The sequence below is a fragment of the Salmo salar genome, chromosome 03 (assembly GCF_965601325.2).
Source record: "Salmo salar chromosome 03, fSalSal1, whole genome shotgun sequence".
Taxonomy (NCBI): domain Eukaryota; kingdom Metazoa; phylum Chordata; class Actinopteri; order Salmoniformes; family Salmonidae; genus Salmo; species Salmo salar.
Genome location: NC_138293.1, coordinates 98,063,120 through 98,077,297, shown reverse-complemented (window position 1 = coordinate 98,077,297; position 14,178 = coordinate 98,063,120). Strand labels below are relative to the sequence as shown.

The following is a 14,178-nucleotide window of genomic DNA, read 5'->3' as shown; positions in this document are numbered from 1 at the left end:
GTTAAATGCATAGGAGTGTATTTAAGTTAATGTATTTGAAATACAATATAATTTTCAAGTACTTATTTCAAATACTATCAAAAACTTTCCAAGTGTATTTCCAAATAAGTTACAATATTGAAAATATATCTGAATACTTACTTTGAATTTATGTGAAAGTATTTGAACCCAGGTCTGCTGTGTATACAGTATATCTCACCTGTGTACTAGCTGTGTGTTGCCCTGTTTGAGTTTAGACTTGAGGTCTCCATTAGCCAGACTGTCATTCTCCAGCTCTGTCACCTTCTTCTCCAGGTAACTCACCTGAGGACAGACAGACACATAGGTACAGGTGAGACCAAAGAAACGGGACCGATGACTCCCTACTCAGCCAAGGAATGGATTTGGGGTAAAGCCCTGTGATAGTCTAGTGTCTTGTCCAGGGGGTAAAGCCCTGTGGTCGTCTAGTGTCCTGTCCAGGGGGTAAAGCCCTGTGGTAGTCTAGTGTCCTGTCCAGGGGGTAAAGCCCTGTGGTAGTCTAGTGTCCTGTCCAGGGGGTAAAGCCCTGGGGTAGTCTAGTGTCCTGTCCAGGGGATAAAGCCCTGGGGTAGTCTAGTGTCCTGTCCAGGGGATAAATCCCTGTGGTAGTCTAGACAGGGGGTAAAGCCCTGTGGTAATCTAGACAGGGGGTAAAGCCCTGTGGAAGTCTAGTGTCCTATCCAGGGGGTAAATCCCTGTGGAAGTCTATTGTCCTATCCAGGGGGTAAAGCCCTGTGGTAGTCTAGTGTCCTGTCCAGGGGGTAAAGCCCTGTGGTAGTCTAGTGTCCTGCTGTGGTAGTCTAGTGTCCTGTCCAGGGGATGGATTTGGCTGTTAGGCCTGAAATAAAACTCTTATATGATAGAGGTATTTTTAATTGTGGGATAATAATAATAATCATAGCAGTTCATTTACAGAGTAAAATGTATGTTTCGGGGGGTACAGTTCCTTGTATGTGTGTGTGTGTGTGTGTGTGTGTGTGTGTGTGTGGTGTGTTTTTACCTTCTCAGTAATGTCCACATCACAAGAGTCAATGGAGTCTCTGAACAGGTCCTCTGTGCTTCCCTGACTGCTGCTAAAAGCACTGTGGTTGTGTTGGAACAACTGACTGTAGAGGGGAGGAGGAGGAGGAGGAGGAGAGGAGAGGGAAGAAGGAGGAAAGGGGGAGGAGGAGGAGAGGAGGAGGAAGAGAGGAAAAGGGAAGAGGAGGAGAGAAGGGAGGAAAGGAGGAAAATAGGAGAAAGAGAGGAGGAGTAGGAGAGGGGGAAAAGAGAAGAGGAGGAGAGGAAAAAGATGAAGAGGTGGGTAATTAACTAAATTCATTTATTTTTTTGTGATGAATTTTTGATAAAAAGTTTCCCAAAGTGTAAGAGTGAGATAAGATACTAAAACCACAGACCACCTGATCCATCAGATAACCACAGTACAGTCCCTCCCTCTACCACCTGATCCATCAGATAACCACAGTACAGTCCCTCCCTCCACCACCTGATCCATCAGATAACCACAGTACAGTCCCTCCCTCTACCACCTGATCCATCAGATAACCACAGTACAGTCCCTCCCTCTACCACCTGATCCATCAGATAACCACAGTACAGTCCCTCCCTCTACCAGCCACCTGATCCATCAGATAACCACAGTACAGTCCCTCCCTCTACCAGCCACCTGATCCATCAGATAACCACAGTACAGTCCCTCCCTCTACCAGCCACCTGATCCATCAGATAACCACAGTACAGTCCCTCCCTCTACCAGCCACCTGATCCATCAGATAACCACAGTACAGTCCCTCCCTCTACCAGCCACCTGATCCATCAGATAACCACAGTACAGTCCCTCCCTCTACCAGCCACCTGATCCATCAGATAACCACAGTACAGTCCCTCCCTCTACCAGCCACCTGATCCATCAGATAACCACAGTACAGTCCCTCCCTCTACCACCTGATCCATCAGATAACCACAGTACAGTCCCTCCCTCCACCAGCCACCTGATCCATCAGATAACCACAGTACAGTCCCTCCCTCTACCACCTGATCCATCAGATAACCACAGTACAGTCCCTCCCTCTACCAGCCCCCTGATCCATCAGATAACCACAGTACAGTCCCTCCCTCTACCAGCCACCTGATCCATCAGATAACCACAGTACAGTCCCTCCCTCCACCAGCCACCTGATCCATCAGATAACCACAGTACAGTCCCTCCCTCTACCAGCCCCCTGATCCATCAGATAACCACAGTACAGTCCCTCCCTCTACCAGCCACCTGATCCATCAGATAACCACAGTACAGTCCCTCCCTCTACCAGCCACCTGATCCATCAGATAACCACAGTACAGTCCCTCCCTCTACCACCTGATCCATCAGATAACCACAGTACAGTCCCTCCCTCTACCAGCCACCTGATCCATCAGATAACCACAGTACAGTCCCTCCCTCCTCCCTTTCTGTTGGGGCTGTAAAAAGATGATCTCATTAACTTACCGTCCAAAGGCAGTGCTGGATATCTTTCTGTTGGGGCTGTAAAAAGATAAACAGGAAAATCAGAAATGTTATGGTAGAGGGTTGGTTTATAACTCAGGGCATGTTATAGGGTTGGTTTATAACACAGGGCATGCTAGATGGTTGGTTTTATAACTCGGGGCATGGTAGAGGGTTGGTTTATAACAGGGCATGTTATAGGGTTGGTTTATAACACAGGGCATAGTAGAGGGTTGGTTTATAACACAGGGCATGGTAGAGGGTTGATTTATAACACAGGGCATGGTAGAGGGTTGGTTTATAACACAGGGCATGGTAGGGGGTTGGTTTTATAACACAGTGCATGGTATGGGGTTGGTTTTATAACACGGGGCATGGTATAGGGTTGGTTTATAACACGGGGCATTGTATAGGGTTGGTTTATAACACGGGGCATGGTATAGGGTTGGTTTATAACACGGGGCATGGTATAGAGTTGGTTTATAACTCAGGGCATGGTATAGGGTTGGTTTATAACACAGGGCATGGTATAGGGTTGGTTTATAACACAGGGCATGGTATAGGGTTGGTTTATAACACAGGGCATGGTATAGGGTTGGTTTATAACACAGGGCATGGTATAGGGTTGGTTTATAACACATGGCATGGTATAGGGTTGGTTTATAACACAGGGCATGGTATAGTGTTGGTTTATAACACAGAGCATGGTATAGGGTTGGGTTATAACACGGCATGGTATAGGGTTGGTTTATAACACAGTGCATGGTATAGGGTTGGGTTATAACACAGGGCATGGTATAGGGTTGGTTTATAACACAGAGCATGGTATAGGGTTGGTTTGTTTATAACACAGGGCATGGTAGAGGGTAGGTTGGTGTATAACACAGGGCATGGTAGAGGGTTGGTTTTATAACACAGGGCATGTTATAGGGTTGGTTTATAACACAGGGCATGGTAGAGGGTTGGTTTATAACACAGGGCATGGTATAGGGTTGGTTTATAACACAGGGCATGGTATAGGGTTGGTTTATAACACAGGGCATGGTATAGGGTTGGTTTATAACACAGAGCATAGTATAGGGTTGGTTTATAACACAGGGCATGGTAGAGGGTTGGTTTATAACACAGAGCATGGTATAGGGTTGGTTTATAACACAGGGCATGGTATAGGGTTGGTTTATAACACAGGGCATGGTATAGGGTTGGTTGGTTTATAACACAGGGCATGGTATAGGGTTGGGTTATAACACAGGGCATGGTATAGGGTTGGTTTATAACACAGGGCATGGTATAGGGTTGGTTTATAACACAGGGCATGGTATAGGGTTGGTTTATAACACATGGCATGGTATAGGGTTGGTTTATAACACAGGGCATGGTATAGTGTTGGTTTATAACACAGAGCATGGTATAGGGTTGGGTTATAACACGGCATGGTATAGGGTTGGTTTATAACACAGTGCATGGTATAGGGTTGGGTTATAACACAGGGCATGGTATAGGGTTGGTTTATAACACAGAGCATGGTATAGGGTTGGTTTGTTTATAACACAGGGCATGGTAGAGGGTAGGTTGGTGTATAACACAGGGCATGGTAGAGGGTTGGTTTTATAACACAGGGCATGTTATAGGGTTGGTTTATAACACAGGGCATGGTAGAGGGTTGGTTTATAACACAGGGCATGGTATAGGGTTGGTTTATAACACAGGGCATGGTATAGGGTTGGTTTATAACACAGGGCATGGTATAGGGTTGGTTTATAACACAGAGCATAGTATAGGGTTGGTTTATAACACAGGGCATGGTAGAGGGTTGGTTTATAACACAGAGCATGGTATAGGGTTGGTTTATAACACAGGGCATGGTATAGGGTTGGTTTATAACACAGGGCATGGTATAGGGTTGGTTGGTTTATAACACAGGGCATGGTATAGGGTTGGGTTATAACACAGGGCATGGTATAGGGTTGGTTGGTTTATAACACAGGGCATGGTATAGGGTTGGGTTATTACACGGGGCATGGTATAGGGTTGGTTGGTTTATAACACAGGGCATGGTATAGGGTTGGTTTATAACACAGGGCATGGTAGAGGGTTGGTTTTATAACACATGGCATGGTAGAGGGTTGGTTTTATAACACAGGGCATGGTATAGGGTTGGTTTATAACACAGGGCATGGTATAGGGTTGGTTTATACCACGGGGCATTGTAGAGGGTTGGTTTATATCACAGGGCATGGTATAGGGTTGGTTTATACCACAGGGCATGGTATAGGATTGGTTGGGTTATAACACGGGGCATTGTATAGGGTTGGTTTATAATACAGGGCATGGTATAGGGTTGGTTGGTTGGTTTATAACGCAGAGCATGGTATAGGGTTGGTTTATAACTCAGGGCATGGTATAGGGTTGGTTTATAACACAGGGCATGGTAGAGGGTTGGTTTATAACACAGGGCATGGTATAGGATTGGTTTATAACACAGAGCATGGTATAGGGTTGGTTTATAACACAGGGCATGGTATAGGGTTGGTTTATAACACAGGGCATGGTATAGGGTTGGTTTTATAGTAAGAACAGGGCTGAGTGGGACTGGGAGCCGAGGAAGAGCATGGACCAGGGTTAAGACAGGTTTAGAAGCCTGGCTGGCGAACGGGGTCAGGGTGGAGCAGGTTTACGACAGGTTTAGAAGCCTGGCTGATGAACGGGGTCAGGGTGGAGCAGGGTTAAGACAGGTTTAGAAGCCTGGCTGGTGAACGGTGTCAGGGTGGAGCAGGGTTAAGACAGGTTTAGAAGCCTGGCTGATGAACGGGGTCAGGGTGGGCCAGGGTTAAGACAGGTTTAGAAGCCTGGCTGGTGAACGGGGTCAGGGTGGAACAGGGTTAAGACAGGTTTAGAAGCCTGGCTGGTGAACGGTGTCAGGGTGGAGCAGGGTTAAGACAGGTTTAGAAGCCTGGCTGGGGAACGGGGTCAGGGTGGAGCAGGTTTAAGACAGGTTTAGAAGCCTGGCTGATGAAAGGGGGCAGGGTGGGCCAGGGTTAAGACAGGTTTAGAAGCCTGGCTGGGGAACGGGGTCAGGGTGGAGCAGGTTTAAGACAGGTTTAGAAGCCTGGCTGATGAACGGGGTCAGGGTGGGCCAGGGTTAAGACAGGTTTAGAACCCTGGCTGGTGAACGGGGTCAGGGTGGAGCAGGGTTAAGACAGGTTTAGAACCCTGGCTGGTGAACGGGGTCAGGGTCGGTAGTTACGTCAGTGCCAGGCAGGGATTATTTGAGGTAGATTAGATAAGAGGAAGGCTATGGTGACATCAGGGAGAACCACGCTATATATAGATCACCTGAGTAATGTCCTGGGCTAGGATCCTATTAGAACCTGACCTGCTTTTACATCTCTCTCTCTCACACACACACACACACACACACACAGCCTGCCAGGCATGAACACCCTGAGACACAGATGTCACACACACACACACACACACCAGCTTTACACTCATTACTGTGTTATAGCACCTTCAAGTAAAAGACATGACCACAGTGTGTGTGTGTGTGTGTGTGTGTGTGTGTGTGTGTGTGTGTGTGTGTGTGTGTGTGTGTGGTAACCATAGCTAAACTAACCAGCATCTTAAGAGTCTCACACACCACATCTCATCTCAAATGGAGTGTAACCATGGAAACACAACACACAGAACAGAGAGAGACATACCATCTAGCCTGACCTCTACCTGGCTCATCGACAATATGGTGTGACTGTGGTACAAATGGCACCCTATTCCCTACAGAGCCCTATGGGCCTGGTCTAAAGTAGTGCACTATACAGGGAACAGAGCCCTATGGGCCTGGTCTAAAGTAGTGCACTATACAGGGAATAGGGTGCAGTGATTGAACCAGTGATTCAAGAGAGCATGACGGACAGTTGCTATGGTGAACAAAACAATATAATATAAGGGAGATGTGAAGTAGACTTTGGTCCATACAGCAATCCTGCCGTGGTGAACGGGGTCAGGGTAGAGCAGGGTTAAGACAGGTTTAGAAGCCTGGCTGGTGAACGGGGTCTGTGTGGAGCAGGGTTAAGACAGGTTTAGAAGCCTGGCTGGTGAACGGGGTCTGTGTGGAGCAGGGTTAAGACAGGTTTAGAAGCCTGGCTGGTGAACGGGGTCAGGGTGGCACAGGGTTAAGACAGGTTTAGAAGCCTGGCTGATGAACGGGGTCAGGGTGGAACAGGGTTAAGACAGGTTTAGAAGCCTGGCTGGTGAACGGGGTCAGGGTGGAACAAGGTTAAGACAGGTTTAGAATACTTGACTGAAGTATCCTAGCTACACCAACCACTGCGTTAAGTAATGGTGCCATCTAAACTATCCAACACTAACCATGGTGATAAAATGGCATCTATTCTATTCTATCAATTGTATTTCTATGTCCACTTCTATGTCCATTTCTCAGGTCAGTAACACCTGAACCATAGAATCTGCAGTAACAGACCACAGCATTAGGGAACACCAAGTCTTTACTGAAAGCCCTCATCCCTCTCCACAATACACTGCAGACTACATCCTACCCCCTCCATAGACACACACCCCCCTTCCCCTTCTGCCCAATTTAACCCAGCCTGTGTCTAACTGGGATGCAGTTGCTATGGTAACAAATCTGCCCTTAACAAATCTATTTTCCTAGAAAAGGAGGGAAGAAGAGAGAGAGAGAGAGAGAGAGAGGGGAGGGAGGAAGAAGGGATCTGCTTTATAATAAACACCACTGGCAGTGAGAGCTAATCAGTACTGTATCATGGTACTGTAGGTATCCACTACAAAGAGACTGTGTGTGTGTGTGTGTGTGTGTGTGTGTGTGTGTGTGTGTGTGTGTGTGTGTGTGTGGTAGGCATCCACTTCAATGACTTACTGAATAGGCTAGTACTATGATGGGAGGTTCACTAAAGAACAGCAACGGTTTGTCATTTATTTCAAGGAGAGAGAGTGGTGGTTTGAAGCAGAATGCACACTACCGTTCAAAAGTTTGGGGTGACTTCGAAATGTCCTTGTTTCCCATGAAAACATCCATGAAATGAAATGAGTTGCAAAATGAATAGGAAATATAGTCAAGATGTTGACAAGGTTATAAATAATGATTTTGAATTGAAATAATAATTGTGTCCTTCAAACTTTGTTTTCATCAAAGAATCCTCCATGTGCAGCAATTACAGCCTTGCAGACCTTTGGCATTCTAGTTGTCAATTTGTTGAGGTAATCTGAAGAGATTTCACCCCATGCTTCCTGAAGCACCTCCCACAAGTTGGATTGGCTTGATGGGCACTTCTTACGTACCATACGGTCAAGCTGCTCCCACAACAGCTCAATAGGGTTGAGATCCGGTGACTGTGCTGGTCACTCCATTATAGACAGAATACCAGCTGACTGCTTCTTCCCTAAAGAGTTATTGCATAGTTTGGAGCTGTGCTTTGGGTCATTGTCCTGGTGTAGGAGGAAATTGGCTCCAATTAAGCACCGAACACAGGGTATGGCATGGCGTTGCAAAATGGAGTGATAGCCTTCCTTCTTCAAGATCCCTTTTACCCTGTACACATCTCCCACTTTACCACCACCAAAGCACCCACGGACCATCACATTGCCTCCACCATGCTTGACAGATGGCGTCAAGCTCTCCTCCAGCATATTTTCATTTTTTTCTGCATCTCACGAATGTTGTTCTTTGTGATCTGAACACCTCAAACTTAGATTCGTCTGTCCATAACACTTTTTTCCAATCTTCCTCTGTTCAGTGTCTGTGTTCTTTTGCCCATCTTAATCTTTTCTTTTTATTGGCCAGTCTGAGATATGGCTTTTTCTTTGCAACTCTGCCTAGAAGGCCAGCATCCCAGAGTTGCCTCTTCACTGTTGACGTTGAGACTGGTGTTTGGCGGGTACTATTTAATGAAGCTGCCAGTTGAGGACTTGTGAGGCATCTGTTTCTCAAACAAGACACTAATGTACCCGTCATCTTTCTCAGTTGTGCACCGGGGCCTCACACTCCTCTATCTATTCTGGTTAGAGCCAGTTTGCTCTGTTCTGTGGGAGGGAGTAGTACACAGTGTTGTACGAGATCTTCAGTTTCTTGGCAATTTCTCTCATGGAATAGCCTTCATTTCTCAGAACAAGGATAGACTGACGAGTTTCAGAAGAAAGTGCTTTGTTTTTGGCCATTTTGAGCCTGTAATCGAACCCACACATGCTGGTGCTCCAGATACTCAACTAGTCTGAAGAAGGCCAGTTTTATTGCTTCTTTAATCAGGACAACAGTTTTCAGATGTGCTAACATAATTGCAAAAGGGTTTTCTAATGATAAATTAGCCTATTAAAATGAAAAACTTGGATTAGCTAACACAACGTGCCATTGGAAGACAGTAGTGATGGTTGCTGATAATGGGCCTCTGTACCCATATGTAGATATTCCATAGTTTAAAAAAAAAGCTACAATAGTCATTTACAACATTAACAATGTCTACACTGTATTTCTGATCAATTTGATGTTATTTTAATGGCCAAAAATGTTTGCTGTTCTTTCAAAAACAAGGACATGTCTAAGTGACCCCAAACTTTTGAACGGTAGTGTATATGTGTGCCCGGCGTGCTTGTGTGTGTGTGTGTGTGTGTGTGTGTGTGTGTGTGTGTGTGTGTGTGTGTGTATATATATATATATATGTGTGTGTGTGTGTGTGTTACCTGTTGGCTCTGAGGTTGTTGAGCCTGGCCTCCAGGTCGTTGAGCAGGTTAACCTTCTTATAGCACTGAGAACAATATACATCCAACACATCACTGTTGTACAGGTGACACATCTTCAGAGGGGTCTGACCAGCACTACAGAGACAGAGGGAGGGAGGGAGAGGGGGGAGACAGAGACAGAGAGAGACAAGGGGGGAGGGAGGGAGAGACAGAGAGAGACTAATTACACACGGTTCTTTGTATCTGTCAATAGAACAGAGCAATAGGTTTCCTTCCTGTTACACATGAATGGCTGAAAGGTGAAGAGTGTGTGTTGGTGTAGCATGGAAAGGGGTCTAGTGTGCAGTGTGTGTCAGTCATTGGGGGCCAACTGTCATTGATGAATGTCCTGTATGCTGTGTGAGTTTCCTCTATGTACCACTAACCTGGAGGGCAGAGAGGAGCCCAGGTCTGAGAAGCCGTTGGTTCGCACGTCATCGTCGGGGCAAGGGCTGCTGGGAGTGTAGTCCACGTCCTCCCCCTCTCCGTAGTCCTCAAACTGCTCCTCCCCCGAGAAGACGGACGCAGAAGCCGAGCCAATCAGCTGGCCAGAACTATAGCCAATCAGAACACAAAGAACATGAGTCAACGTATGAATCAGTATGGCCCCGGTCCCATAGGGTCCCGTACTCCCATCTCCCAGGTCCCTCAAATTCCCATCTGAACCTGGAAGACATTTCTACTGTTTTTGATCATACCTCCCCTCTAATCAGGGACTGATTTAGACCCACCAGGTAGGTGATATTAACAGGTAGAACAGAAAACCAGCAGTACTCTGGAACTTGTTGGATAAGATTTGAATACCCCTTCCCTAGAAACTCAGGACATCTGAAAACACTGTCTGGAGTATAGCAATATGGAGCCAATTCCACCAAGCCTATCAGAGGGCCCATTCCACCTAGCCAATAGCAGTCCAACAAGTCTACAAGAAGTGCTTATTACAGGTTGGGGCTACTACAGCCCCGGTCAGATAGATGGTACTACAGCCCCGGTCAGATAGATGGTACTACAGCCCCGGTCAGATAGATGGTACTACAGCCCCGGTCAGATAGATGGTACTACAGCCCCGGTCAGATAGATGGTACTACAGCCCCGGTCAGATAGATGGTACTACAGCCCCGGTCAGATAGATGGTACTACAGCCCCGGTCAGATAGATGGTACTACAGCCCCGGTCAGATAGATGGTACTACAGCCCCGGTCAGATAGATGGTACTACAGCCATGGTCAGATAGATGGTACTACAGCCCCGGTCAGATAGATGGTACTACAGCCCCGGTCAGATAGATGGTACTACAGCCCCGGTCAGATAGATGGTACTACAGCAATGGTCAGATAGATGGTACTACAGCCCCGGTCAGATAGATGGTACTACAGCCCCGGTCAGATAGATGGTACTACAGCCCCGGTCAGATAGATGGTACTACAGCCCCGGTCAGATAGATGGTACTACAGCCCCGGTCAGATAGATGGTACTACAGCCCCGGTCAGATAGATGGTACCGGTATAATCTGTGACATCATAACGTCACACTTACTTGTTGAACAGTCCGCCGAGCCCCTCCTCCTTCTCGTTGCTCCGCCCCCCGTCAGAGATGTCAGAGCCCACCCCGCTCTCATTGGTACTGTCCATGTCACAACACTCCCCCTGCTCCACACTGCAGTCTGGATATGGACGGGTACACATGATGATGGGAGGGCCCAGTCGGGCCTCGCCGTTCTGGAGCGAGAGAGAGGGGGGAGGAGAGGGAGCATGGAGGGAGGGGGGGGGGAGCATAGGGGAGGGGGGAGGGGAGGGGGAGCATAGGGGGAGGGGGGGAGAGAGAGGGGAGGGGGAGAGAGGGAGCATAGGGGGAGGGGGAGAGAGGGGAGGGTAGAGGGAGAGGGAGCAAGGGGGGAGAGAGAGGGGAGGGTAGGGGGAGAGAGAGAGGACATTAGTCAACCATCACCGTTATTCAACTCAACATGCTGGAGACAGACACAACAGTGTTTCCTCTACGTTGTTGTCTTGGCGGAGCACACGGCCAACTTCCAGACCCTGAACAATGAAACATTTATTCAACACCCATCTTCTAGTACCCACAGCTAAGAGCACTCTCAGTGAACCAGCACATTCAATTCAATACAACCCAGGCAGTGATGGACCACTGGTAGGGCAGAGAAGAGTGTCTCAGAAACCCCTCCCTTTCTCCTTCCTCTCCTCTCTCCCCCCCTCCCTCCCTCCCTCCCTCCCTCCTTCCCCTCTCCCTTCCTTCCTCCTTCCCTCTCACTCTCTCTCTCTCTCTCTGAAGGATATCTACAGCAGCTTTAGTAAACCTGTGATTTAATGACCTCTCGTTAGTCTTCTCCACGCCTGTCTGACAGACTAACAACATCACGCACACACCCTCATCATGGCCTTTAAAACAGGATTTATGTGTAGAGTAGTTACTGTGTTGATTATCTGGCCTGTAACAGTCTCTCTAGGGGCTGGTAATGTCTGTGTTGATTATCTGGCCTGTAACAGTCTCTCTAGGGGCTGGTAATGTCTGTGTTGATTATCTGGCCTGTAACAGTCTCTCTAGGGGCTGGTAATGTCTGTGTTGATTATCTGGCCTGTAACAGTCTCTCTAGAGGCTGGTAATGTCTGTGTTGATTATCTGACCTGTAACAGTCTCTCTAGGGGCTGGTAATGTCTGTGTTGATTATCTGACCTGTAACAGTCTCTCTAGGGGCTGGTAATGTCTGTGTTGATTATCTGGCCTGTAACAGTCTCTCTAGGGGCTGGTAATGTCTGTGTTGATTATCTGACCTGTAACAGTCTCTCTAGGGGCTGGTAATGTCTGTGTTGATTATCTGGCCTGTAACAGTCTCTCTAGAGGCTGGTAATGTCTGTGTTGATTATCTGGCCTGTAACAGTCTCTCTAGGGGCTGGTAATGTCTGTGTTGATTATCTGGCCTGTAACAGTCTCTCTAGGGGCTGGTAATGTCTGTGTTGATTATCTGACCTCTCTATCCCTCTCTGTAATTGTTAAGGACTGGGGAGTTTCTCGGGATAAAAGAAATGGAATGGAGCTCAGCACCGGCAAAATCCTAGAGGAAAACCTGGTTCAGTCTGCTTTCCACCAGATACTGGGAGAATAATTAACCTTTCAGCAGGACAATAACCTAAAACACAAGGCCAAATATACACTGGAGTTTTGACTTAAATCTTCTTGAAAATCTATGGCAAGACATGAAAATGGTTATCTAGCAATGATCAACAACCAATTTGACAGAGCTTGAAGAATTTTGAAAAGAACAAATTGGCAAATGTTGCACAATCCAGGTGCGGAAAGCTGTTAGAGACTTACCCAGAAAGACTGTAATCGCTGCTAAAGATGCTTCTACAAAGTATTGACTCAGGGGTGTGAATACTTACGTAAATGAGATATTTCTGTATTTATTTTTCAATAAATTTACTAAAATGTCTAAAAACATGTTAACTTTGTCATTATGGGGTATTGTGTGCAGATGGGTGAGAAAAACAACAATTTCATCAATTTTGAAATCATGCTGTAACAACAAAATGTGGAATAAGTCAAAGGGTATGAATGCTTTCTGAAGGCACTGTATCCATAAGTTATTATTATTACTAATTATGGCAGGTTTGGTCCTCCATAAAATACATGACATAAATGCATAATGAGGAGACATGAAGGGCGTTTTAGAGTACAGGAGTAGAGAACATTGGGTAGTGACTGGACCACTGGCCTAGATCTGTCTTCTCCTGTTCAGGAGTGTGTGTGATTGTGTGTAAATAATACATACACGTCTGTCTGGCCTCACCAGACTGCTCTACCTACCCCACACACACACACACACACACACACACACACACACACACACACACACACACACACACACACACACACACACACACACACACACACACACACACACACACACACACACACACACACACACACACCATTGAATCAACATCAATGTTATTGTAATGAATGGTAGAGAGGGCAGTCCTCCTGAGAGGTTATAGAGGGGAACAGAAGGCTCCAGAGAGTCTCTAACCTGGTTATAGAGGGGAACAGAAGGCTCTAACCTGGTTATAGAGGGGAACAGAAGGCTCCAGAGAGGCTCTAACCTGGTTATAGAGGGGAACAGAAGGCTCTAACCTGGTTATAGAGGGGAACAGAAGGCTCTAACCTGGTTATAGAGGGGAACAGAAGGCTCTAACCTGGTTATAGAGGGGAACAGAAGGCTCTAACCTGGTTATAGGAGGGGAACAGAAGGCTCTAACCTGGTTATAGGAGGGGAACAGAAGGCTCTAACCTGGTTATAGAGGGGAACAGAAAGCTCCAGAAAGGCTCTAACCTGGTTATAGAGAGGAACAGAAGGCTCTAACCTGGTTATAGAGGGGAACAGAAGGCTCTAACCTGGTTATAGAGGGGAACAGAAGGCTCTAACCTGGTTATAGAGGGGAACAGAAGGCTCTAACCTGGTTACAGAGGGGAACAGAAGGCTCTAACCTGGTTATAGAGGGGAACAGAAGGCTCTAACCTGGTTATAGAGGGGAACAGAAAGCTCCAGAGAGGCTCTAACCTGGTTATAGAGGGGAACAGAAGGCTCCAGAGAGGCTCTAACCTGGTTATAGAGAGGAACAGAAGGCTCCAGAGAGGCTCTAACGTGGTTATAGAGAGGAACAGAAGGCACTAACCTGGTTATAGAGAGGAACAGAAGGCTCTAACCTGGTTATAGAGGGGAACAGAAGGCTCTAACCTGGTTATAGAGGGGAACAGAAGGCTCTAACCTGGTTATAGAGGGGAACAGAAAGCTCCAGAGAGTCTCTAACCTGGTTATAGAGGGGAACAGAAGGCACCAGAGAGGCTCTAACCTTGTTATAGAGGGGAACAGAAGGCTCCAGAGAGGCTCTAACCTGGTTATAGAGAGG

At 46.9% G+C, this 14,178-nt stretch overlaps 1 protein-coding gene across 4 annotated transcripts in view; it reads right to left on the bottom strand.

Annotated features, from left to right (window-relative positions):
- Nucleotides 1-14,178, bottom strand: part of LOC123724056 (rab11 family-interacting protein 4A) — a 117,332-nt gene that overhangs the window by 17,689 nt on the left and 85,465 nt on the right. For all 4 annotated transcript variants that reach the window (XR_014391739.1, XM_045715863.2, XM_045715865.2 and 1 more), the window contains 6 exons: nucleotides 10,790-10,971; nucleotides 9,640-9,807; nucleotides 9,215-9,349; nucleotides 2,507-2,542; nucleotides 1,019-1,124; nucleotides 200-303 (listed from right to left, as the gene is read on the bottom strand). Coding sequence is in view for 3 of the 4 variants with exons in the window: in XM_045715863.2 (XP_045571819.1) it covers nucleotides 200-303; nucleotides 1,019-1,124; nucleotides 2,507-2,542; nucleotides 9,215-9,349; nucleotides 9,640-9,807; nucleotides 10,790-10,971 (731 nt within the window). In the remaining variant the exon portion in view is untranslated. The remainder of the gene's footprint in view (nucleotides 1-199; nucleotides 304-1,018; nucleotides 1,125-2,506; nucleotides 2,543-9,214; nucleotides 9,350-9,639; nucleotides 9,808-10,789; nucleotides 10,972-14,178) is intronic.